This window comes from Rousettus aegyptiacus, unplaced genomic scaffold (assembly GCF_014176215.1).
Source record: "Rousettus aegyptiacus isolate mRouAeg1 unplaced genomic scaffold, mRouAeg1.p scaffold_m13_p_2, whole genome shotgun sequence".
In the NCBI taxonomy this organism is placed as follows: domain Eukaryota; kingdom Metazoa; phylum Chordata; class Mammalia; order Chiroptera; family Pteropodidae; genus Rousettus; species Rousettus aegyptiacus.
In genome coordinates this window covers 155,666,847-155,693,284 of record NW_023416295.1, presented here as the reverse complement: position 1 = coordinate 155,693,284, position 26,438 = coordinate 155,666,847, and the positions used below count along the sequence as shown (strand labels likewise).

Here is a 26,438-nt window from a genome sequence, read left to right as displayed (position 1 = left end):
AATAATGGACATTCTTGAAGGGGAGAAAAAGGAGCAAGGATTAGAGAGCATTTTCAAACAAATAGTTGATGAGAATTTCCCAAATCTAAAGAATAAACTGGAGCTTGCAATTCAGGAAGTCAACAAAACACCCAATTATCTCAACCTAAAAAGGCCTTCTCCAAGATACATTATATTAAAATAAGCAAAATCAATGACAAAAAAATTCTCAGGGAAGCCAGGGAAAAGAAGATGATAACCTATAAAGGAAAAGCCATTAGATTATCGTCGGACTTCTCAGCACAAACCTTACATATAAGAAAGGAGTGGAATCACATATTCAAACTGTTAAATGAAAGGAACTACTAGCCAAGGATAATACATCCAGCAAAGCTCTTCTTTAGATATGAAGGAGAAATTAAGACCTTTCTAGACATACAAAAATCGAAGGGATTCTCCACTATGAGGTCTGCACTACAGGAGATACTGAAAGAGGTCAGCTCACCTAAAACAAAATGACAAAAAAATACATAATTATGAGTAAGGTGACTAGCCGGCATTTAGAAGCAGAGTATTACAAACTTTACTAAGAAGAGGGCATTAGAAGCTTAAACAATAAGAAGAGATTTGTTATAGTAAGATGGTAATGAATGTTCAGCATGCATAAGGAAAAACTGAAACAACAATAACAGAAAAGGAGAGGTTTCGAATATCCAAATTTGCAAAGAAGAATGGAGATAAGGCACATGCAGAAGAAAATAGACTACTATATACATATAACTATCCTCTACATATTTGTAATGGTAACCACATGCTAAAGATTCAGGACTGGAGTATATAACATAAAACAAGAAGGACCAGAGGGAAAATCCGCAAACCCAACCAAACCAAACAAACGAACGAACAAAACCTCCAGAAAAACAGGGACAAGGAAGCAATGAAAACACTGAGCTACCAGAAAGCAAAAGATAAAATTGTTATAGGAAAATGTCATTGTTCAATAATCACCCTAAATGTAAATGGACTGAACTCACCAATAGAAAGGCACAGAGTTGCAGAATGGATCAAAAAACAAAACGCTACCATATGCTATGTCCAGGAGATGCATCTCAGTTCCAAAGGCAAATATAGACTCAAAGTGAAAGGGTGGAAAATGATATTTTGAGCAAATGGCATTCAGAGAAAAGCAAGAGTAGCAGTACTAATATTGGATGAAATAGACTTCAAAATAAAAAAGGCAAAGAAAGATACTGAGGGACACTTTATAATGATAAAAGGTATCATACATCAAGAAGACATAACACTTATTAATATCTATGCTTCCAATTAGGAAGCCCGAAATATGTAAAGCAATTACTAACAGAGCTAAAGGGAGAAACAGACCAAAACATTATCATAGTAGGGGATCTAGATATCCCACTGTTGGATGTGGACGGATCATCCAAACAGAAAATCAATAAGAAAATAATGTCCTTAAATGACACGTTAGACCATCTGACATAATTTTCATTTACAGAGCCTTTCATCCCAAAAGAGTTGCTTATACATTCTCTAATACACATGGAACATTCTCAAGAATTGACCACATACTGGGACACAGAGATAGCCTCAACGAATATAAGAGGGTTGAAATCATACCAACCATATTCTCTAATCATAATGCTTTGAAGCTAGAGATCAACTGTAAAAAGAAATCAGGAAGAACCACAAATACATGGAGATTAAACACCATACTACTGAAGAATTATTGGATCAGAGAAGAAATAAAAAGAGACATCAGGAGATATATAGAAATGAATGATAATGATAGTATAACATATCAAAACTTTTGGGACATGGCAAAAACAGTAATAAGAGGCAAGTTCATATCATTAGAGGCCTATCTCAAAAAATAAGAATGAGCCCAAATAAATGACCTAATGTTTCATCTTAAAAAAAAAACTAGAAAAGGAAGAACAAGTGAAGCCTAAAGTCAGAAGAAGGAAAAATATCATGAAAATTAGAGCAGAATTAAATAAAATTGAGAACAACAACAACAACAACAACAACAAAAAACAATAGAAAAAATAAATGCAACAAAGAGTTGTTTATTTGAGAAGGTTAATAGAATTGACAAACTCCTGGCTAGATCCACTAAAGAAAAAAGAGAAAGGACAAAAATAAAAAAACAGGGATGAAAGAGAACTTTCATCCCAGATACTGCAGAAATACAAAAGATCATACAAGAATACTATGAAAAAGTATGTAACACCAAATTTAATAACTAGAAGAAATGGACCAGTACTTAGAAAAATACAACCTTCCTAGACTGAATCAAGAAGAACTGGAAAATCTAAATAGATGGATCAGCAGTATGGAAATTGAAACAATCATCAAAAACCTTCCAAAAAGTGAAAGTCCAGGACCAGATGGCTTCACCAGTGAATTCTACCAAACATTCAAAGATTTAATACCTATTCTCTTCAAACTCTTCCAAAAAGTTGAAGAGGAGGCACTACTTCCCAACTTATTTTATGATGCCAATATTACTCTGATTTCAAAACCTGGTAAAGATAAAATAACAAAAAAAGAAAACCCGGTAAAGATAAAATAACAAAAAAAAGAAAACTACAGACCAATATCTCTCATGAACACAGATGCAAAAATCCTAAGAAAGATACTAGTGAACTGAATACAGCAATACATTAAAAAGGCTATGCACCATGATCAAGTGGGCTTCATCCCAGAAGCACAGGGATGGTTCAACATACACAAATCAATTGATGTGACACACCACATAAACAAATTAAAAAATAAGAATCACATGATCATATCAATAGATACAGAAAAAGCCTTTGACAACATCCATTTAAGATCAAAACACTTAACAAAATTGGTATAGAGGAAAGTACCTTAACATAATAAAAGCTATATATGATAAACTCTCAGCCAACATTATACTTAATAGTGAAAAACTGAAAACCTTTTATCTAAGGTCAAGAACAAGACAAGGCTATCCACTATCACCACTGTCATTCAATATAACATTGGAGGTCCTAGCAAGTGCAATCAGGCAAAAGGAAGATATAAAATGCATCCAAATAGGAAATGAAGAAGTCAACTGTCGCTATTTGTGGATGACATGATTCTCTATATAGAAAACCCTAAAGACTCCACAAGAACACTTAGAAACAATAAGCAAATACAGTAAAGTTTCTGGATACAAAATCAATGTTCAAAAATCCATAGCATTCCTATACTCTAATAACGAAGTGCCAGAAAAAGAAGTAGAAAAAATAATTCCTTTTGCAATTGCAATGAAAAGAATAAAATACCCAGGAATAAATTTAATGAAACATGTGAAAGACCTACATGATAAAAACTAAAAGACCCTATTAAAAGAAATCAAAGAAATGGAATGATATTCCGTGTTTTGGGATTGGAAGAATCAACATAATTAAAGTGACCTTATATGATACAGATTCAATGCAATCCCCATCAAAATCCCATTGTCAGTTTTTAAAGGAATAGAATAAAAAATCATCAGATTTACATGGAAGCACAAAAGACCCTGAATCGCCAAAGCCTTCTTAAGAAAAAAGAACGAGGCTGGAGGCATCACTCTTCCCGACTTTAAATTATACTTCAAAGTGACAGTCATAAAAATGGCAGGATATTGGCAGCAAAACAGACACACAGACCAGTGGAACAGAATCAAGAGTCCAGAAGTAAACCCATATTTATATGAGCAAATAATTTTTGACAAAGAAGCCAAAACATAACAGTGGAGAAAGGAAAGCTTCTTCAATAAATGGTGCTGGGAAAACTGGAAAGCCACCTGCAAAAGAATGAAACTAGTTGTCTAGTTTCCAAAATTAACTCAAAATGGATTAAAGACCTGAATATAAGATCCAAAACAATAAAATGCATAGAAGAAAACATAGGAACTAAACTCAAGGACTTTGGATTTAAAGAGGATTTTATGAATTTGACCTCTAAGGCAAAGGAAATGAAAGCAAAAATTAATCAATGGGACTATATCAAACTAAAAACCATCAATAAGGCAAGGAGACAACCATCTGAATGGGAAAATATATTTGCAATCAATGCCTCTGATAAGGGCCCAATATCCAAATATACAAAGAACTCATATGACTCAATAACAAAAAAAACAAACAATCCAATTAAAAATGGGCAGAGGACCTGAAAAGACACTTCTCCCAAGAAGACATACAAATGGCCAACAAACATATGAAAAGATGCTCAACCACACTAGCTATTAGGGAAATGTAAATCAAAACCACAATGAGACACCATCTCACACCTGTTAGAATAGTGTTATCATCAGGACAAGTAATAACAAATGCTGGAGAGGATGTGGAGAAAAAGGAACCCTCATACACTGCTGATGGGACTGCAAATTGGTACAGCCAGTATGGAAAACAGTATGGAGGTTCCTCAGAAAACTAAGAATTGATCTACCATGTGATCCAGCATTCTCTCTACTGGGTCTTTACTCCAAAGACTTGAAAACTCATATCTGAAAAGATAATTGCTCACCAATGTTCATAACAGCATTATTCATGGGGGCCAGGACATGGAAGCAACTGAATTGTCCTACAATAACTAATTGGCTAAAGAAGCTGTGACACACATATACAATGGAATATTATTCAGTCATAAGAAGAGATGAAATACTGCCATTTGCAACAACATGGATGGACCTTGAGATAATCATGCTAAGCAAAATAACCCAGACAGATAAAGTTGAAAACAACATGATATCACTTATATGTGGGATATAAACCTAAAAGCAACAAACAAACAGAACAAAGAAACAGACTCATGGACATGAACAGCAGACAAGTGGTTACCAGAGTATAGTGGGGAAGTGGGGAGGGGGGAAGTAGATGGGGTAAAAGGGGTCAAATATGTGGTGACAGAAAGAAATCTAACTACGAGTGGTGAACACACAATGTCTTACTGTTGAATTGTACACCTGAAACTTACTGGATTCCGTTAACTAATGTCAACATAAAAAAAAATTTAATAAAAAAAAAATAACAAATAAAATAAATTTTTAAAATTCGATAAATAAATAAAAACACATTGAATGTGCAACACACCATGATCAAGCAGGATTCATTCCTGGAATACAAGATAGTTCAACTGGGATGCAAAGATAGTTCAACACAGACAAATCAATAAATATGATATACCATATTAACTGAACGAGGTGGGGGGGAAATCACATAAACACATGAGCCAGGTGATCAAGTAGAGTCCTGTGGGCAGCAGCCACAAAAATTGTTATGCCAAATATACGCACAAGCTCCTTTCCAGGAGATACCAGTGAGCTAGAGTGAGGCAGAGGGAAGGCATGAGGATAGCACCTGTCTTCTGAGGTCTCTGTAGCAGATTACGATTAGACTTTTGATGTGTAACTAGAAACCTGCAGTTATGAAAATAAACTATAAGCCTCTTTCAGAGAAAGACTGGGTGCTATTCTAGTTCATTGCCTCTGCACTGTGCCCTGGGAGTTAGCCAGTTAAAAACTCTCTCTTTGTTATATTCCTATGGGAATCATGAATATAAGCCCCAATGGTCGCCAGAGCCAGGTAATCAAGAGATGTCTCCTGGGTGGCAGCCACAAAAACAGAGGTCCGAAATATGTGCACTAGCTCCTTTTTAGGAGATCATTATAACTTGGAGTAAGGCAAAGGGAGAATACAAAGATGGCGCCTGACAGTCTCTGTGGTCTTTGGAGAGTATTTTGGTCAGCCTCTACAATGTGTGTTAAATTAGATGACTGCCCCTCAGGCTGAAGCTTTTAAAATACTCAAATAAATCTCTTTTACAGAAATACTAGGCGCTTTTCAGTCTGCTGCTTCTGTGCTGTGCATGGGAGATTAGCCATGATGAACCTGCTCAAGCCCCTTGAGAACTGTTTCTTGGTTCTCTATAGACTTGGGAGTCTCCGTTGGCTTGCAAAGCTAGACATTTTTGGGGCCCATCTTTCAGGTGCAGGTCTTATAAACTGAGATGCAAGATGTACGGTTCAAGCCCTTCACTCAACAGGGAGAAGCTGGGACCCTTACGATTGTGGGTCACCGGACCACGGTGAGGTTCATGGCAAGATTGTGTCTCCTCAGCCTCTCTTACTTATATTCATATGAGTTTTTCCTCATTCACCTGGTGTCTAGGAGTTGTTCAACTAGTTTGGGGACTTTTTTTTTTTTTTTTAGGAAATTGTATGTAGATTCAGTGTGTCAGTGAGGAGGAAGTGAGTTCAGGATTTTCCTACATCACCATCTTGAACCATAATATATGTTTTTCTTATTCTTTCAATTGCTCGTGTCTGTGTTATTTTTCTAATTTCACCTTTTCCAAAACTATTATTGTGTTCTAATCTCTATTTCAGTACTAAAATTATCTGTTATAATTCTCACTTGTTTGTTTACTTACTTTATAGAACATTATACTTCTTAATCTTCCATTCTTGTTTTTACTTCTGCTTTCCTATCTGAAACTGGAAAGAAAATAAGTTCTCACTTCCACGTTGAGGTCATTGTTTTAGAAACACTGCATGTGTGCCCCCAAAGTGAGGGGGCTTTTTATGTCTGTTTCCATGAAATTTTTATCCAGGAAACATGAATTTATTCAGAGAAGTTAGACCTTAGTCACTCTGAAGTTTTCTAGTCAGAAAATTCAAGTGTAAAATTCACTTCAGAAGAAGTAGTATTGTTAAGGGATAAAGTTCTCAAAGATTTAAAAGCCTTTTTCATTATATTGAGAAAAATACTAGCAAAAGTACATTTAAAAACAAAAGAATGTTAAGGGCTTCTCCAAATATGTTAAATTATTTGCTTGGTGTTTCACATGAAGTTTCACTATTTGATTACTATGTCAGGTCATGCAAATGAGAAGTATGTGTGAGACATAAAGTAATTAGATTATACGCCATCGAAATATGAACAAGCATGTACATTTATTGCTAGTCTTTATAGTTAAGTTTCTTTTTTCTTTTTTTACTTTTTTAAAATTCACTTGATATAATTTACATAACTTCTAATTTTACATATTTGACTCCTTTTACCCCATCTACCTTCCCCATCTGCCCTCCCCTCTCTCTCTGGTAACCTCCAGTCTATTGTCCATATCCATTAATCTCTGCTTGTTTGTCCTGTTCATTTGTTGCTTTTAGGTTTATGTCCCACATATAAGTGATATCATGTGGTTTTCAATTTTTCTGTCTGGCTTATTTCACTTAAAATAATTATCTAAAGGTCCATCTACATTGTTTCAAGGTAAATTTTCACTGGAAGTTTTTCTGTGAAGTAAATAATGTCTTAGGAAGAAACATAAGTCATCTTACCCAGAAAGATGAGCAACATCATAATTTTGCAGATGTGTTTTAGAGTTTAAGGAAGAAAACAAATAACAGTGAGATCCATGAATATTTTACTATATGGGATACACTTTCAAAAACAGAGAAGAAAGCATGAGAAAAAAATGAAAAAAATACAGAAGATGAAATGAGAGACACAGAAGATGATACAAAGTCCTAACATATATTTAAATGAAATGACAGAAAAAGAAGAAAAAGAGAATTAGAGAAATAATAGCTGAAGATTTTCTTAACACCGAAAATGTACATCAATCAACATGCTCAAGGAGCCCAAAGAATCCCAAGCAGAACAGAACAATAGGAAGAAAGAGGAGGAGAAAAAGGAAGAAAAGTTAGGAGGGGGATGAGGGAGGAAGGTGAGAAGAAAAGAGAGAAAATAAGGAAGAAAAAAAAATAAGAAGGGAGGAGGTGAGGGAGGTAGGAAAGGAGGAAATCTGTATCTAGACATATCATGATAAAACTGCGGGAAAGAAAGGACAAAAAGAATATCTTAAAAATATGGTCAAAAGAAAAGGAAAATTACCTTCAAAGGATCAAAATTTAGTTAAATTGCTAATTTCTTAAGCATAATTATGAAAACCAGAAGATGTCGAATGATAATTTTATTGAGCAAAAGAAATCCATTACTAACATAGAATTCTATACCCAGCAAACATTATCTTCAAGAGTAAATATGAAATAAAAACATTTTCAGTAAAATAAACAGTGAAAAAAAAATCCCATCATAAGACTGATATAAATTAAAATATAAAGATTATTATACAGAAATAAGAAAAACTATTCCAGGTTTAAGGCTTGAGAAGAAGGAATGAGTAGAGAGAAATTTAAAAGTGGTAAATATGTAGCTAAGTCTACACAGACACTGACTGTATCAAACAAGTAAAATAAAAATTTTAAGATATAAAGAATAAGGAAAATTATAAGACATGACCAGAATAGATTACAAGTAGAGAGGAGTGGCAATGAAGTTAACATGTTTTAAGATTCTTACAGTATCCAGGAGGACAGCAAAGCATCAGCTAACACTAGATTTGATAGGTCATTTGCTTCATGTTAGAATTTCTAGAGTAACCGCTAATAAAATAGTAAAAACATATATAACTCCCAAAATAACAAAAGAAGAAAAGAACAATTTAAAAATAACCCATCTAAAAAAAGACGAATAGCAGGAGTGGGAAGAAACATAGAACATGGGAAAAGTGGAAACCACATAGTACGATGATAGATTTAAAAATCATAAATAATTGTCATAAGTGTAAGTGCATTAATTTTGTCACCTAAAAAATGAGTTGTCAGACTGAATTTTTAGAAATTTAACTATGTGTTGTTTACAAGAAGCACATCTAAAACAGAAGGGTCAAGAAAAGTCAAAAATAAAAGTCAAAAATACCTCAGAACACACAACACTAACTTAAAGGAATTTGGGTATCTATTTTAATAACAAGAGAAAAACTAAAGCCAAAGGCATTGATAAAGTTAAAAGAAGTGATATCATACTAATATGGACTATAGATGCGCAAGAACATTTTAATCATAATTTGAGAGTTAATATAGACTATCTTCTTGACATTATTATTTGATTTTCTTGTGGTTGATGTTTATTATATGAACACCACTGCCCAATACAAAAAATAAAACTTTACCACATGCCTACATGCGCCTCCCAGTTCTGTTCCCTGTCTACCATTCAAGTGTAACCATTATATTGATGTTTTGTGTTTATTAAATTCTTGATTTGTTTTCACTTTTACCATATGTGTGCCTAAATAATATAAGTATACTATGCAGAAGGCCTCCTTAGTTAAAGTTATCCCCATGAAACAACTCCTCATTTTAATACCCACATTTCATAGATCTTAGACTCTCTCAATACAACATTTATTGGATGATGTTTATATAGAAAACTTATAGATTTATGTACTTTCAATGTAGTTGTACAGATATAAACTCAAATTGACAGTGTATAAGAGATCCTATTTAAATTGGTACAGCCACTGTAGAAAACAGTATGGAAATTCATCAAAAAATTAAAAATACATCTACCACATGACTCAGCAATTCCACTTCCAGGTATCTATTCAAAATAAATCCAAAACACTAATTCAAAATCATATATGCAACCCTAAGTTTATTGCATGCAGCATTATTTATAATCACCAGGATATGGAAGCAACATAAGTGTCCATTGACAGATAAATGGATAAAGAAGACGTGGTACATATTTGAAATATTACTGGCTCATAAAAAATAATGAAATCTTACTATTTGCAACAGCATGGATGGACTTAGAGGGTATTATGTTAAGTGAAATAAGTCAGACAAAGAAAGATAAATACAATATGATTTCACTTATATGTGGAATCTAAAAAACAAAATAAATGACCGAACATAACAGAAGAAAATTCATCTCATAGATACAGAGAACAAACTGATAGTTGCCATATGGGAGGGGGTGAGGAATAAGCAAAAAAGGTGAAAGGGACTAAGATAAGAAGTACAGATAGACATTTATAAAAATCATAATGGGAGGTATAAAGTACACCATAAAGAATATAGCTAATAACATTGTAATAATTACAAATGGTGCTAGATGGGTACTAGACTTATTGGGGTGATGACTTTGTAAGATATATAAATGTCTAATTACTAAATTGTACACCTGAAACTAATATAATATTGTACATCAACTATAATCAAAAAATAAATTTCAAAAAACAAATAAATTAAAATAAATAAATTTCAAAACTAAAAAAAACTTCTCTCTCAAAAAAAGAAATCCCAGATATTTCCTCCAACTCCTGGTATTATGTTTTTCTTATTTTTTGCCATGCAATGGATGTGAAATGATATACTATTACTATTTTTACTTGCAGTTCTCAAATTATGAGTGAAGCTGAACATCTCTATAAAACATTAGTGGATTAGGTATTTCCTCTTTCGTAAAATGCCTTTCAAATATTTTGCCCATTTTTTGTCTTTCTAATTTATTTGTGACCATTATTTATAAGTACTTGGTATCAATACTGTGTTTGTTATAAGTATTTGAAATATTTTCTCCCATTCAACCTTAAAATTTTTCCTTTATTTTAATGAACACAAGTTCATAATTTTAATGTAGAATTATTTTTAATTATTTTCCTTCTTGGCACATATATTTTGTATCTTTTAAAATAAATCCTGCTGTGGTAGCCCTCAGTAATTTTCATCTGCTATTCATGCCTTTACGTAATCCCCTTCTTCAGTATATCGGGTTTGGGGGTTTGGACTACGTGACCAATGGAATGCACCAGAAGTTACTGTTTGACTTCTAAAGCTGGAGCATAAAAAAAAATTGCTGTTTTCACTTGCTCTATTGGATTACTTGCTCTGGTGGAAGCCAGCCACCATATTGTGAGAAAACTCAAGAAACTCTATGGAGAGTCCCCTAAGGTGAGGAACTAAGGCCTTCTAATAATAGCCAATACCAAGTTGCCAGCCACAAGAGTGAGACATCTAGGAAGTAGATCCTTCAGCTCTTGCCAAGCCTTCGGATGATTTCAGTCCCAGTCACCATCTTGACCAAAAGGATTTCTCAATGGCATTTTGAGGAAGATCAGTCATAATTTTCAATACGTATGTCCTTATAAGTTTTCTAATAGTCTTCTAGTACTATCTCTGGCACAGGGAGTGTTTACAAAAAGAAGTATAAAGAAAGTAAAGAAGATGAGGCATAACAAATTAAAGAAAAAAGAAAAACAAGGAAGAGCTTACTTTATCATTGGTGGATAAAAGGAAATGATAAGGATGATCGAAGGGAGAAGGGCATTTGGATATTTCCGTGAACTATTATGATAAGAATTATATATAAACAACAAGAGGAAATCATTTTATGACAGGTCTCAATTTTAAGGTGTCTATGAATAAAGTTTCACTCATAGATAAATCTTCTTCATCTCACATATCGAATGCCTTTTAGAATCACAGAAAACATCATTCCAGCCCCATCCTCTAGAATCCCAGAAAACAATTGAAGCACATTCCTCTGCAGAAAAATTGGGCTCACCCTCATGCCACAATCTAAAAAGAAACAAAGGATAAAAACACTTCAATGAATGCATAGTGATTGATTATGAAGTATGTAGGGTTAGTGTTGAAGAGAATAGGTTTCAGGGTAAAAGAACATCCCTCTTCTCAGACTGCCCTCCTCAAAAACCCCAAGTGTGAATGCATACTTTTATAATTGCTCCTCTAACATTCTGGCAAAATTTTTACGAAATACAGTAACATTGGACCTTTTCCTTGTAATCTGATCTTTACTTCCTCTTTTATACAGAGTCCTAATCCTAATATGAGTTGTTAAACAATTCCTTTCTTAGTGTTATGTAATAATAAAGAGGCTGCCTCCTTCATTTGGGTACTTTTATCACCTTCCTAAATTCCTCCATTCTTATGGAGCTACCCTAAACAAGTGTCAGGGTGTTTGAGTCTGGACATGAGAATTTACCCTGCTTCCAAGGAATACAATCTATGGTAAGGATGAGGGAGCAGGACTTCATTTTTGAAATTAAGAGAACTAATTTTGCTGCTGACTTTTTTAGATCTTAATCACATAACTTAATCTTGGGCATTAGATTCTTTGTTTATAAAAATAAAAATCATAATGAGGTCCTCAAATAGGTCACAAGATGTTATGAGAATCAATGAAATAATGTATACTTAAATTCTGGTTTTTTTCAAAGCCACAAATAATATAATAGTATTATTATATAATTATCCTATTAGAATTGAACATAGTCCTAACCCATATATTTTAAATCTTATTAATCAGAGAAAAAATTATTTGGAGTGTCTCCATATGTTTGGAAGCAGCAAACTGGAACAATTAAGAGCATGTCATCTAGATAGACATGGAGTTGAGATGTAGATTCTCATCTTACTAGGTACGACCCTAGGAAAGTTGTTCCATTTTTCATTAGTAAAATGAGTTCTGAAAAAGAAGTTTTTGTGAAGATTAAGTATGATAATGCATGTTCTTAGAGCTTAATAATTGTTAGAATCTGTTATCATCAATATAATGGTTAGTATTAGCATTAATAGTTGTTGCTAACAAAATTTCCTTACATTTTCTATGTAAACAAAGCCCTGTGGTTCATTAATCTGAGTATGCACTCACCGGACATTTTCCTCATAATGTGTCTGATCAATCCATTGCCAGTTGTTATTCCCTTGTTGATCTGAGAGTCCCAGGAAATAAGATAATGATGTATTCAGATGTTGGACAATGAAATTCTGCATAAAGAAAAAGAAGTCATAGGCTGAAGTTTTTAGATGGAACATAGTTAGGGTTCTTTATAGCTCTAAAGAAAAAAGAAAATGCAAGTTGTAAGAAACAGTCTCAGGACAGCACATTGGATAAGAGAATAGGCCAAAACACCAACATCATTACAGGAAGGTGGGAGTTATAACCCAGGAATTCCCATCTCAGACAGAATTTTCTTCACTGAGAGACATAATTCTTTTAAAATATATGTATCAGTTTTCGTGCTTTCAATAGTTTTTTTAATTTTATAAGTTCAGATGTGTTCCATCTTATTTCTTATTTGTTTATCAGTGAAACTGTATTTGAGTTACCAAAATTCAAATTTGTTTTTCTACCCTCCTAAGTAGTACTTCTCCAAGAAGTAGTAAATTACTTGTAAATGTTAAACAATTTAGTATCACTAGATTGTAACTGTAGTGATTATTTTTTTAAAAATTATTAGTCTCATTTTTCCATCTGGGCCTCTATGTTCCCTTTTTAATCTATCTAGACTGTTTTTCTGTAGGTAATTTTATTGAGATAAGGTGCAATTAATTTTGAATTAATTTAAATTGAACACGTAGGCTTAAGAATTTCCCAGGTATTGTCTTGAGATTCTCTGACATAAAGGAAATATTCCAGTGGAGGGAGGCTGCTTCTCAGCCAATGGTATTACACAATACACAAATTTCCCTGACATTAATTTTTGTATTCTGCTCATCATGGAATAGTAATGTTATCTGCCAAAGCATTTTATGTATTTCAATAATTAAAAAAAAACAAAAAACACCTATCTCCCTTTTTAGTATTACTATAACAGCTTATTGAGGAGTTTTAAAAGAAGAGAATCTGTTTTTGTTCCCAAATATTCTAATTAATTTTAGAGAACAAGAATATGTACATTTTCAATGTGATGTTTTTGTGATTAAAAAGTAGTTACAGGTAATGTTTATAACATGCGAGACATAGTAATTTCCTATGATAATTATAACAGTCCCAGTCTTCTGAAGATGAAACATCTATGTAGGAAACCACAGGTTTTCCACACTTCTAAATGTATCATTTCATTGCACATTTCAGCTATCAGAATGGATGATCTCCCACAAAAAAAGTATAAGATGCATTCAGTTGAAAAATTTCTTATTTAATGACACAACTATAATGGAATTATGTTTGTAAGTTGCTTGCTCCAGTGAAATATGCATGTGTATGTCGGGGTAAATTAGATGGCAAGTAAATTTAAAATGGCGTCCTTTTGCAAAGAGCTCAGACTTTTAACTATTATAAAATGTGTTGGTACTCATGCCCAAAATTGGTATTACTTGAGTTTTTACTAAAACAGTCTTAGTGATTTCTTTTGTTTAAAAGAACTTGTAATCACAAACACTGCTATCTCTCAGATATTTGACATTTTTGCTTCAGCTTAGGCACCTGTTGTGTGAATACATTAACCTAGGCAGAAAAAAATCATTTCTATGCCTTTATTCCAGTGAATAGTACAAATTTCAGATAAAAGGGGCATTTAAAAAAAAGACTAATTTTAAAGACTTCTAAAAAGACAAGAAACATTATAGCCTAAAGCACTTACCCAGGCGATATTTATATTGTACCTTAGTTCCAAAGTACCTTATTATTAAAAGCAAATACCTTTTACTTCAAATTATTTTATTTATCATTGATGTAGGAAATCTGGGCTTTTTGTCAAAATCAACAGCTAATGAAAAATGGCTTTGTTTGTTGAGATTCAAACGATGCAATGATTTCAAATAAAGTCAATGCTTTTAGAAATATAGTGTATGTGTTCCTGGAGTTTTGAACTAGTATATTAGTAATATGAGATGATTGATATTCATTTTAGAGGCTGAGAAAGGAGAAGAGAGAAAATAAAAAATAATTTGAATGCAATTTCTAAGTTTTCTATTTATAACTCTTAATTTTGCAATGAGCGCTGAAGTCAAATGAAGAGTTATTCCATTGTTTTGTGTCAAAAATATGCTATGGAGAACTCCAGGGAAAACAGAGTGCTTTGTAATAGATCCTGAAAAATACTTTAAAAAAAAAAAGGCCAATGTTTTCTACTGAGCTTTATTAAATACTGAGGATACTACTTGCAATATTCTATGTGGGCTTTTTTAAACTTTTGTTTTACTAGAATATAAATTAACACTGTCAAAATAGACATTCTTCAAATATTGATGACTTTTTTGAGATGCTTATGTCTACTAGATGATACCTTAAAATTAACACAACTATATTTGACAAGGGAGCCAAGAATACTCAATGGGGAAAGGATAGTCTCCTCAATAAATGGATTTGGGGAAACTAGACAGTCACATGCAAAAGAATGAAAGTGGATCACTATTTTATGCCTCCCTCAAATATTAACTTGAAATGGTTTAAAGACATATGTAAGACTCTGAAACCATAAAACTCCTAAAAGAAAACATAGAGGTAAAACTCTTTGAATTTGGTCTTTGCAATAATTTTTGGATACGACACTAAAAACACAGACAACAAAAGCAAAAATAAACAAGTAGTACTACAACAAGCTAAAAGGCCCTGCACAATAAAAGAAACAGTTAACAACATGAAAATGTGACCTACAGAACAAAAGAAAATATTTGTAAACTAGTTTCCAGATAAGGAGTTAGTATCCAAAATATATAAGAAAATCATACAACTCAACAATAATAAATAAATAGATAAATAAATAAAACATAAATAGATAAATAAATAAATAAATAAATAAATAAAACATGAAAACAAATAATTTGATTAAGAAATAGGCAAAGGACATAAACAGACATTAAAAAAAAAAAAAAAACAACCCATGCAAATAAACTGTAAGTGTATGAAAAGATGTTCAACATTACTAATCATTAAAGAAATGAAAATCAAAAACACAATAAGATATCACCTCACTACTATTAGGATGGCGAACATCAAAAGAAAAGAGATAATAAATGTTGTAGATGTGTAAAAATGACACCCATGAATACTATTGATGAGAATGTAAATAGGTATAGCCACTATGAAAAATGCTATGGAAGTTACTCAATAAATTTTAAATAGAACTTCTATGTGATCCAGCAATCCCACTTCTTGGCATACACTGAAGGAAATGAAATCACTATCTTGAAGAGATATCTATATCCCCTTGTTCATTGCAGTATTATTTACAATAGCCAAATATGGAAAAAACCTAAGTGTCCATAGATGGATGAATAGATCAAGAAAATTCAGTGTACATATATAATGTAATATTATTCATCCATAAAAAAAAGAGGAAATGTGCTATTTGCAACAACACTGTTGAACTTAGAGATTATGCTAAGTGAAATAAGTCATACAGATAAAAACAAATACTGTATGATCTCATTTATACGTGGAATCTCAAAAAACCAAACTCATGTAAACAGGGACTAGAATGATAGTCCAGGTGCTGGGAGTGGGGGAAATGGGGAGATGTTAGTCAAAGAGTACCAACTTCCAGTTATAAGGTGAATAAGTTTTGGGGATCTAATGTACAGCATGTTGACTATAGTTAACAGTCCTATTATATACTTTAAAGTTGATAACAGGGTAGATATTAAATGTTCTCACAAGGTAATTATGTGAATTCATAGGTGTTATTTTTTATGTTAATGATTTTGCAATATATGTATGTATCAAATCAGTACATTGTACACCTTAAATTTATACATCATTATATGTTAATTATATCTCTTTAAGCCTGGAAAGAAAGCTGTTAGAACTAATAAATTCAACAAAGTTATAGGACACAAAATCAATATACAAAAATCTGAAAAGAAAATTAAGAAAGCAATTTATTTACAGTGGTATCAACAGAATAAAATATTTAGAAATAAACTTAATTAAGAAAGTTAAAAGCTTGTAATCTTAAAACTACGAAACGTTTTCGAAAGATAACACAAATAAATGGAAAGACATCCCATGTTGATGCATGGGAAGACTTAATATTGTTAAAATGTCCATACTAATGAATACGGTCTACAGATTCAATGCTATTCCTATCAAAAACATAATGGAAAATATTTATAACATTGGATTTGGCAATAATTTCTTAGATATGATGCCAAAAGCACAGGCAACAAAAGAAAAAATTGAAAAATATAACTTCTGAATTTAAACTGTGCATCAAAAGAAATAATTAACAGAGTGAAAAGACAACCTATAGAAAGGAAGAAAACACTGGTAAATCATATATCTGATAAGGGGTTAATATCTAGAATATATAAAAACTCCTAAAACTCAATAAAAACAATCCTAATTTTAAAAATGGGCAAAGAACTTGAATATTCGATAATTATGTATGGCAATAGATGTTTAATTGACCTATTGTGGTGATCATTTCACTGCATATAAATGTTGAATTATTATGTTATACATCTGAAACTAATATAATGTTATATATCAATTATACTTCAATAAAAACAATAATAATTTTCTAAATGGGCAAAAGACTTGAATAGACATTTCTCCAAAGAAGGTATACAAATGATCAACTACTATATGAAAAGATGCTTAATATTGCTAATCATTAGATAAATGCAAATCAAATCATAATGAAATATCACTTCGCACGCATTTGGATGGCCACTATCAAATGAAAAAAAAGAAAATAACAAATATTGTCAAAGATTTAGAGAAACCCTGTGCACTCTTTAAAGAGTGCAAAATCCAATGCAACATATATATGTATATATATATGCCTTACTGTTGAATTGTACATCTGAAGCTGGATTTTATTAACCAATGTCATCGTAATAAAAATAAATAAATAAGTAAAAAAAAAAAAAGAGTGTAAAATAGTTCAGCTGCTGGGTAAAACAAGTGATGGTTCCTCAAAAAATTAAAATTAGAATTATTCTATGATCCAGCAATCTCACTTCTAGGTATACATCCTAAATAATTGAAAGCAAGATCTCAAGGAGATATTTACACACTCATGTTCATTGCAGCATTATTCAAAATAGCCAAGAAGTGGAGGCATCCCAAATATCCATCAATGCATGAATGGATAAGTAATATGTGATCTATAACAAAAAGACAAATTCTGTATGATTCTACTTATATGCGGTATCTAACGTAGTTAAACTCAAGAAAACAGAAAATAGAAGGGTGGTTTCAAAAGGCTGGAGGGAGGGGAAAAAGGGTAGTTCAATGGATATAGATTTCACTTTTACAATGAAAAAATGGTAGAAATTTTTTTGCTACAATGCAAATATAGTTAACGTTACTGAACTGTGCACTTAAAAACAGTTAAGATGATAATTTTTGTTATTTTTCCCCCAATTAAATTTTTTTCTAAAAAATGAAAAATAAGGAAAATACAAGTACCTGCTCCGCTTTTGTGTTGATCACAACCAAATGAGACCCCATCCTAACACAGTTCTGCTCACTCTTACTCCAAAAACTCTGTTCAGTAGAAATAAAGTAGCAGCTGGAACCAAAAGACTTCCAAGTACTTGGGCAACATTCCCAGACCTTTCCTATGTTGTATGAAAGAGAAGAGTGAGTGCAAGATGAGACAAATAAGATTGAAGAGGTACATTCTATGCACATAAAATTTCAAGGATCTGAGGTTGTTTTCTAGAGATGGGCTTCTTAATTCATGTATTTATTGTTTCCTAAATTATATAACTTGGGGCCATAGAATTATATTTAAATAAACATTTTTAACATTAGGTCCTCAATATTCACTGAGGTTTACCTGTGGAATTCCTCTGAATTTCTTTTTCTTTCTTTCTTTCTTTCTTTCTTTCTTTCTTTCTTTCTTTCTTTCTTTCTTTCTTTTTCCAAAAATGACTATAAATTATTTTTGTTCTTCATATTTCTTATATATTAGATGCAGTTACATATGGCTAACAAAAGTTAATCTGGAATGCCAGTCCTACTTAACAATCTTGGGCAAGCCACGGAGCCCCAGGTTTTTAAAATGAAGATGATAATTACCCACAGGGTGGTAATGAGAATTAGAATTATGCCTTATTAGAACTCTGGCCCCACCATTTACTATGTAAGTCTTTGGGCAAATTACACAACCTTCCTGAGCCTCAGTTAGTTCATCTTTAAAATGGAAATAATAATAGTGCCAACCTCAAAGGGAAACTGATTCACATGATATGTGTAAGGCACTTTAAAAGGAGCTTAACATGAAATAATTGCTCATAAAAAGAGTGATATAAAACATGTGACTGTTAAATAATACATGTTTTTTTTTTATTTTATAAGCGCGACGGGAGTAGACATAAAACTTTGTGATGGTATTTAGACACCAGTAAATACATTTTAAAAAGAGATGTAAAAGTTTTGTTTTTATATTTAACATTTACAGTGTTCAATAAATTAAACCTCTTGCTTTTATTACATGATGAAAAATTTTAGATGTCAAATTAATTTATATAAGGGGTACATAGTTTTCAAAAATCTTTCTGGGTGGTTGGCAAGCAAAAGAAGTCAAAGACCGCAGGTGTAAGCAGAGCACAGGCTTACTGAAGAAACTATTATGTTATCATGCTTGTAACTGTCTCAAAAGCTATGACCTGGACTGAGTAGAAAAACAAATTGGAGAAAATACAATGTGGATTTTGATTATTTAACTTTAATCAAAATGGAAATTTTGTGTTTGGACTCTTATTTTTCCTTTTCATCGTAATGATAATTTGAAATGATATTGTTAAAATCTGAGAACTTTCATTTGTTGATACAGGATTATATAAAATAATTTTATCATATAAGCTTATCTGTAACTTGAATTAATTGTATTGCACAGCCTGGTTGACTACAATGTTAGGTTAGATATATTTAGAGAGTAAATTTGCAGTCTCTTCTGACAGATGGATGTGGGAATAATTTAATTAAATCTATATCTTATTTCGGAGGATTCTGATGGCTAAGGCTAAATGTGCCATTGCTGTTTCTAGGTAGGCATTCTTTACAATTCTAATTGTTGTTACAGGAGTGTCTCCAAAAGGTGGGAGGGAAAAGATACTGATGGAACTATTTTTTTTTCACCCCAGAAAAGCCAGCTCTACAATTGTTTGACCCCCCCCCAAAAAAAACACCAATGTGACCAGAAAACCATGTCAGAAAGAGTAAAGAAAATCATCTCTCACCATCCCTTCATGCACCACATTCTTGCCAAATGTTCCAAAAGGAAAAATCCCAACATCTCATAGAAATACAAATAAACTTCTGTCCTCTCTTTACCTCTCATAAAGCAGGGGAGTGAATTATTTAGTTCTTGAAATACCAAGAGTCTAACATCTATTTGTATATTTCATTAGTTGGAAGGTGTAAGGCCATACAAACTCAGACAAACATGCACTTTGCCTTTCTTTGGCATTTCTCACTAGACATAGTGTAAGGCAAATTGTGATTCTGAATTCAACTCCCCAACACGCTACATATGAAGGTACCAGAACTACATTTTAAAGTGAGGGCAGTCTCATCTTGAGCCATGTTCCAACATCCAAATTGACTTGGAATAAAGCCAATACTTGGGGTGGAGAAGGGTTTTATTAACTAGGAAACTTAGATTTAAAAAAAAGAGAGAGAGAGAGAGAGAAAAAATTTTATCCAAATGATAAGGATCAGAATAATTTGAAACCAGAACTTTTATGAGTAATTTCCAGGGTTAGCTTGAACAAATTATGTGGTGTATGTTGACAGCATTTATTGAGATTAAGAAGTCTGGAGGAGGAATTTTTTTTAAGGGTAAATCTGGAGCCTGATTTGAGCATATAAGTTTAGAGATATTTTAAAGATATCCATGCAGAGATTATATTTTAAAACAAGAAGAAGAAGAATAAATGAAACTTGAGCTCAACTCTGACCTCTCTCTGAGAAAAGAGAAAGTCTGGTTAAGAATTGTAACACCTTACCTGTTACCCCTGGCCCTTCACTGAAGCAGGTTAGACTTGAATGATATGTGTGTAGTTCAGACAGCCTTTTGTCAGCTTTGCCATGTGTAAAATGATAAGTCACTGTGAAGGAAGAAAAGAGACTAGCATCCATTCATTCTTTCGCTATAAAGTGTTATGCTCTATAAATCTTTGCCAAGCAAGCTTTCCTCCAACTTCCAACTTTTCCTCTATGCAAGTCCAATGAAGACCATGTTGAATTACTGCTTATTTGTGTTCATTTATCAAAAAAGCATGGCATGCCAAGGAGGTGCTAACACATGAACGGTGTAAAGGAGAACATACCCTAAGGAATCCTCATAGACTAGGATAGAGAAAGGTATAAAGAGAGTGGCACCTCAGTGCACAACTTACCCACGCAGCTTATAATGAAACAAGTGCTGAGGAGTGCTATGCAAATCACAGCAACAGACCAGAGCCTCACTTGGGAGCACCACACTGTTTTCTCTGTCAGAATGGCAAGACAAATGCAGTTACCAGGGGACTAGGAAGTCAGAGTTCCTAAGAAGCTTAGAGCAATGAAGAAACCAGATGGAGAATCTCAGATTAATTAAAAACCTAAAACAAGAAGAGAGCTTAGAAATTCCCTCAGAATAATGGCCAGGCAGTAGCTCTGAAATCCTAATCAATTTGGGCAAAACTCATCCTCAGACAACTATCATTTCCACTTTCTTTTAATTTCTTCTTAAAGATTACATATATCCATGGATTCCTAACTTTCTTAAAACATCATTTTGTCTCCCACTTCTCATACCACTGTATTAATATTTGGTTTCTGACTCTTTCAAGTACTGGCTCTGGGGAATTCTCTTCTTCTTCTCTTCTTCTTTCTTCTTCTTCTTTCTTATTTATTTATTTTAATATTTTATTATTTTTCATATTCCCCCTCCCCCTTGCCCTCAGGTAACCACTAATCCATTGTCCATATCCATGAGTCTCTGTTTGTTTGTCCTGTTCATTTGTTGCTTTTAGGTTTATATTCCACGTATAAGTGATATCAGTGATTTTTGACCTTTTCTGTCTGGCTTATTTCACTTAGTGAAATTCCCCTATTTGGGGAATTTTTCTTTTCTTTTTTTTAAATTCCTCATGACTGCTATAGTGGTCCAATCTCTCTCCCTTCCATCTGTCCATTGTCCACCTCTTCTTTCCAGAGGACTCATCTCACCATACACTTCTACTTTTCTCCCCAAGATTAAGAAAAGGAATGCTTACCTCTACCTTGAGGTTGCCCTTCGGGCACCATTGTGTGAATCAGTGGGCTCCTTGTGTTTAGAAGGTTTAGGAGCCTCTTGTGCTTCTCTCACTGAAGGCGTAACCCAGAGCCCTGGCTTCATTCAGACAGGTCAGAGACCAGAGACAAACAGCTGAGCACTCTGATGACGTTAAGAGACTTCCACTATAAAGTGTACCTCAGAAAAAAGAAGTTGTGGTTTTGCCTAAAATTTCCAGTGATTTAAAAGTATCAGGGATAAAAAAGAAGAAACTGAGAAACATACTTAAAACTTCATGAAAAATTTGACAAAAATGTTCAGATCATTTATTCAGTTTCTGACATGAAATCTCTATTTCTCTGATTCCCATTCATTCTGGTATGCAAAATAGAGTATTTTATATGCCCTAAAAGAAGTTTATTTGTATGTCTTAATTAATTTAAGTGCTCCCTAGCTGACCTTTACATTGGATTTTATGTAAGACTTAATCCATGTGTTGAATAGGGTCCTAGGAAGTTAACAAAAGTCTGATTGAATAGATATGGCTTAGATAAGTTGTTAATATGTAAATCACAGAAAGACACATGGACATTGTTCAAGAATGTGATTCCAAAATGGAAGATTCTGGAATTTATCTACAAAAGTAATTAAACTTTCTTATTGCATCAATACCAATATTGAACAGAGGTTAGTAATATTTTTTAATCTCCTTGATTAGGGTAGGGAAAGCTCGAAGTGGTATAACATCATAGTCAGGCTTCATGAATTCCTTATCATTACTCAAGGGCTCGTAGATCCTTCTTAACATGAAGTCTCTAGGATATAGACTATTAACATCAAAAATACCTCTACTACTCAAGTGAGCAGTCTTGAATACAAGAAAAAACTACCATGGATATATGAATATTGAATTCAGTAAGCTTTTTAAATAAATAGTCATAGTAAATAATGAAATAAATATCTAGGACAGGATTGAAAACCCATAAAATTGTCCCCAGTTGGTTTGAGTTGTCATTCATAAGAGGAGAAAAGGAAGTAGTTATATGACCGTCTGTTTCCAGTTCCCCTCAGAGATGAAGAAACACAATCGAATGATTGAGTAATTTGTTGATCCAAGAGAAGAAAACCTACTCCTTAGCGATACACAAGGACAGCAATTCAAAGACCTCTTAGCTTCTTTGTCCATCTCTAATACATGCTGTCCTAATTATGTTCTGCTCTTGACCAGTGGCAACCCCTTCACCATTGGCAACCTTGTGCTCCATTCTCTTCACTTTCTTTCGTACCTTTGTTCCATACACATTTCTAGATTACTAGTGACCTTTGAATGGTAGTAGCAAAGTCAGAAAGGAGCAATGCACCAGAAAAAAAATGATATAAAATAAAACAAAAATTGATAGGGAGAATGGCAAATCAGAGCAAAAGCCGAATTGTGGATAGGTTCAGGTGAGATGTGCAAAAAGTGTAGGATATTTGGGTCTGACCAAGGTGTAATGCAAACCCTAGTGATGGAGAGGATATAGCTATTAGCGAAGGAGAAGATAAAATCATATACTATTAGACAGAGTCGAAGTGGATATTTATTGTTCTGTTTTGGCTTGACCTCTTTTAAAGGATTAGTGAATCAGCAGTTTCAACCAAAACACTTTTCAAGGAAGCAGCATTAGGTCACCCTTTTGAAAATTAGTGTCCATGATTAAACTAAGTAGACCCAATATGATTTTTTTGTTGTTTAAGAATTTAGATAATAAAGAATTTAGGCAATCAGATCAATCGGTGGTGGCAATCACTACCCTTGAGAGATATTTAGATTTACATATTTCATCCACATAGATGTGCATAAGATATTCTTGGTCTATAGATTCAGATGTACAAGATATGGAGCATCTCATTATTTTCAACTTATCAGATTATTGTTATTTCCTCTTCTTAGTGGCTGATAAGAAATTCCCTGTAAGTCTTTCTTGGGACTATCCTCTGTCCCTGAGATTCCATCAAGATTCTGATCCCAAGAAATTGAAGTGGAAAAGAGTAGCTGATCTTTGCTCATGAATCCATGCTGGTTGTGTTGTAGCATCATACACCTCAAGTACTCAGTGCCATATAGTCTCCCGTGCTTTGGAATCAACTTTGTCCTGCTAGTTTTACTGAGTTCAAGGGTTGGTCTATAATAAAATAATTCACCATTACTAGAAATGGAATGGTTTATTTGTGTAGCCCTAAATAATTTTTCTTCCCTTATTCTTTACCAGAGGACTATGATAGTGAAGTTAAGGTTTTAGGTAGTTGATAGCAACCCAGATAAATAATGACAAACTTTTCTAGGCCACTGACCCATTTGAGATTCTGATAAAAGCCTAAGATCAATTAACAGATTTTTTTTCTTAAATACAGTGATGTAAAAATTATACATGATATTTTTATTGAAAATTAATTTCCTTGACATAAAGAGTACAAACAATTTTTGCAAAAAGTCTATAATATTTTTTGTAATATTAAAGCCCTTTCTTAAAAATAAATAAATTAGGACCATATTGTATTGACAAAAAATAAATTATTATTTTGATCAAAATTGTGATACCATAACATAAAGTGTGAAAGGGAGAGAAAAGTGTAGATTTTATTAGCCACATTAGGTTGTTATTAGCTTAAAATAGACTACTAAAGCAACGAGTTGTTTCATATAAGCCTCATGGAAAACACAAATAAAAATCTCATAGTGGGTGCACAAAATATATAAAGAGAAAGTAATCAAATGATACCACCACCACAAAATCATGAAATCGCACACACACGCAAAAGACAGAAAAGCAAAAAAAAGGAACAAAGGAACTACAAAACAGAAAACATTTTCCAAATTAGCAATAACAAGTATTCACCTATGAATATTTACTTTAAATGGGAATGGATTAAATTCCCAAATCAAAAGACAGAGTGACTAATTTGACTGAAAACACAAAACAAAACTAATAAACCAGATCTAACTACATGCCACCTACAAAGATAGACTTTTTCTGAAGGACAACATAGGTTGGAAGTAAAAGGTTGAGGAAAAATATACTCTGCAAATAGTAACCCAAACAGTACAGAAGTGGATATTTTTCTATCAGACAAAAGAAATTTTAAGTCAGAAACTATCACAAGAAATAAAGGCAATTATATTATGATAAAAAGGTCAGTACATCAAGAAGATATCATGATTATAAACATATATACCCCCAGATTTGTGCAACGAAATATATAAAGCAAAAGTTAACAGAAGAGAGAAACAGGCAGCAATACCATAGTAGTAGGGAACTTTAATACCTCACTTGCAACAATGGATACATCATCCAGACAGATAATCAATACGGGAACATTGGAATTAAACTACACATTATATAAAGTGTACCTAATAGATAAATACAGAATAAAAGAAATAAAAGGGAAATAAAAATAAGCTTTCAAGCCACAAAAAGACATGAAAGAACCTGAAATTCATATTACTAAGTGAAAGAAACCAATCTGAAAATGCTACATACTGTTATGATTTCAACTACATGACATTCTGAAAAAGTCAAAATTATGGAGACAATAAAAAGATCAATGGCTGTTAGGGTAAGGTAAGGAGAGATAAATAGGAGAGCACAGAGGTATATAAGAGCAGTGAAAATACTCTGTAGTATCTTAGGATGATTGATGTATCATTATATATTTGTCCAAGACCATTGAATGTACACCAAGAGTGAACCCTAACATAAACTATGGACTTTGGGTGATCATGATGGGTTAATATAGATTTATCCTTCATGAAAAATGGACCATTCTGGTGAGTAAAGTTGATAAACGGAGAAGCTATACATGTGTAGGGATATGGGAATATAGGAAATCTGTAACTCCTTCTCAATTATTTTGCAAACTTAAAAATACTCTAAAAATTAATATAGTTTTAAAGGCTATAATAATTAGCTATATATTATATTTGTACATAAAACTATATAGCTACAATAATATCATACAAAGCATACTTTAGAGCAAGGAAAATTATTAAGAATAAAGAGAAACATTACATAATGATAAAGGGGTCAATTCTCCAAGAAGCCATAACAATCTTTAACATGTATGCATCTAACACTAGAATATTAAAATACATGAAGCAAAAATTGATAGAAATGCAAGGAGAAATCCATTTTGTTATAGTTAGACAAATCAACATTCAGCTCTCAATACCGACAGATACATAAGCCTGAAATAAGGAGATAATTAACTGTTCAGTGCCATAAATCAACTAGATCTAATTGATATTTATAGACTACTTCATCCTAAACAAAAGAATACATATTCTTCTCAAATTCACGTGGAACACCACCAAGATAGGCCACATTCTGAGCCATAAAGAACACATTAAAAATAAAAAAATAAAAATAAAGAAATCTTACAATGTCTGTTCTTTGACCACAGTGGTATTAAACTAAAAACCAATAAGAAAAAGATAGCTGGAAGACCTTAAAATACTTGGAGATTAAACAACACACTTCTAAATAACAGATAAGTGAAAGAATAATTCCCTCATTTAAAAATTTTTAACTAAATAAAAATGCAATTACAAAAATTTATGAAATACAGTAAAAAGAGTACTTAGAGAAAATTTTATA

General features: G+C 32.7%; 1 protein-coding gene across 1 annotated transcript; it reads right to left on the bottom strand.

Moving 5' to 3' along the window:
* Positions 1–10,053: 10,053 nt before the first annotated feature.
* On the bottom strand, positions 10,054–26,346 carry LOC107498336 (C-type lectin domain containing 6A). The gene is made up of 6 exons (XM_016121335.2): positions 21,806–26,346; positions 20,945–21,037; positions 20,552–20,653; positions 18,006–18,157; positions 12,519–12,634; positions 10,054–11,422 (listed from the first exon to the last, which is right to left on the bottom strand). Exons 1-6 carry the CDS (start codon positions 21,834–21,836, stop codon positions 11,278–11,280), a joined length of 639 nt encoding a protein of 212 aa, XP_015976821.1. The 5' UTR covers positions 21,837–26,346; the 3' UTR covers positions 10,054–11,277.
* Positions 26,347–26,438: the final 92 nt, after the last annotated feature.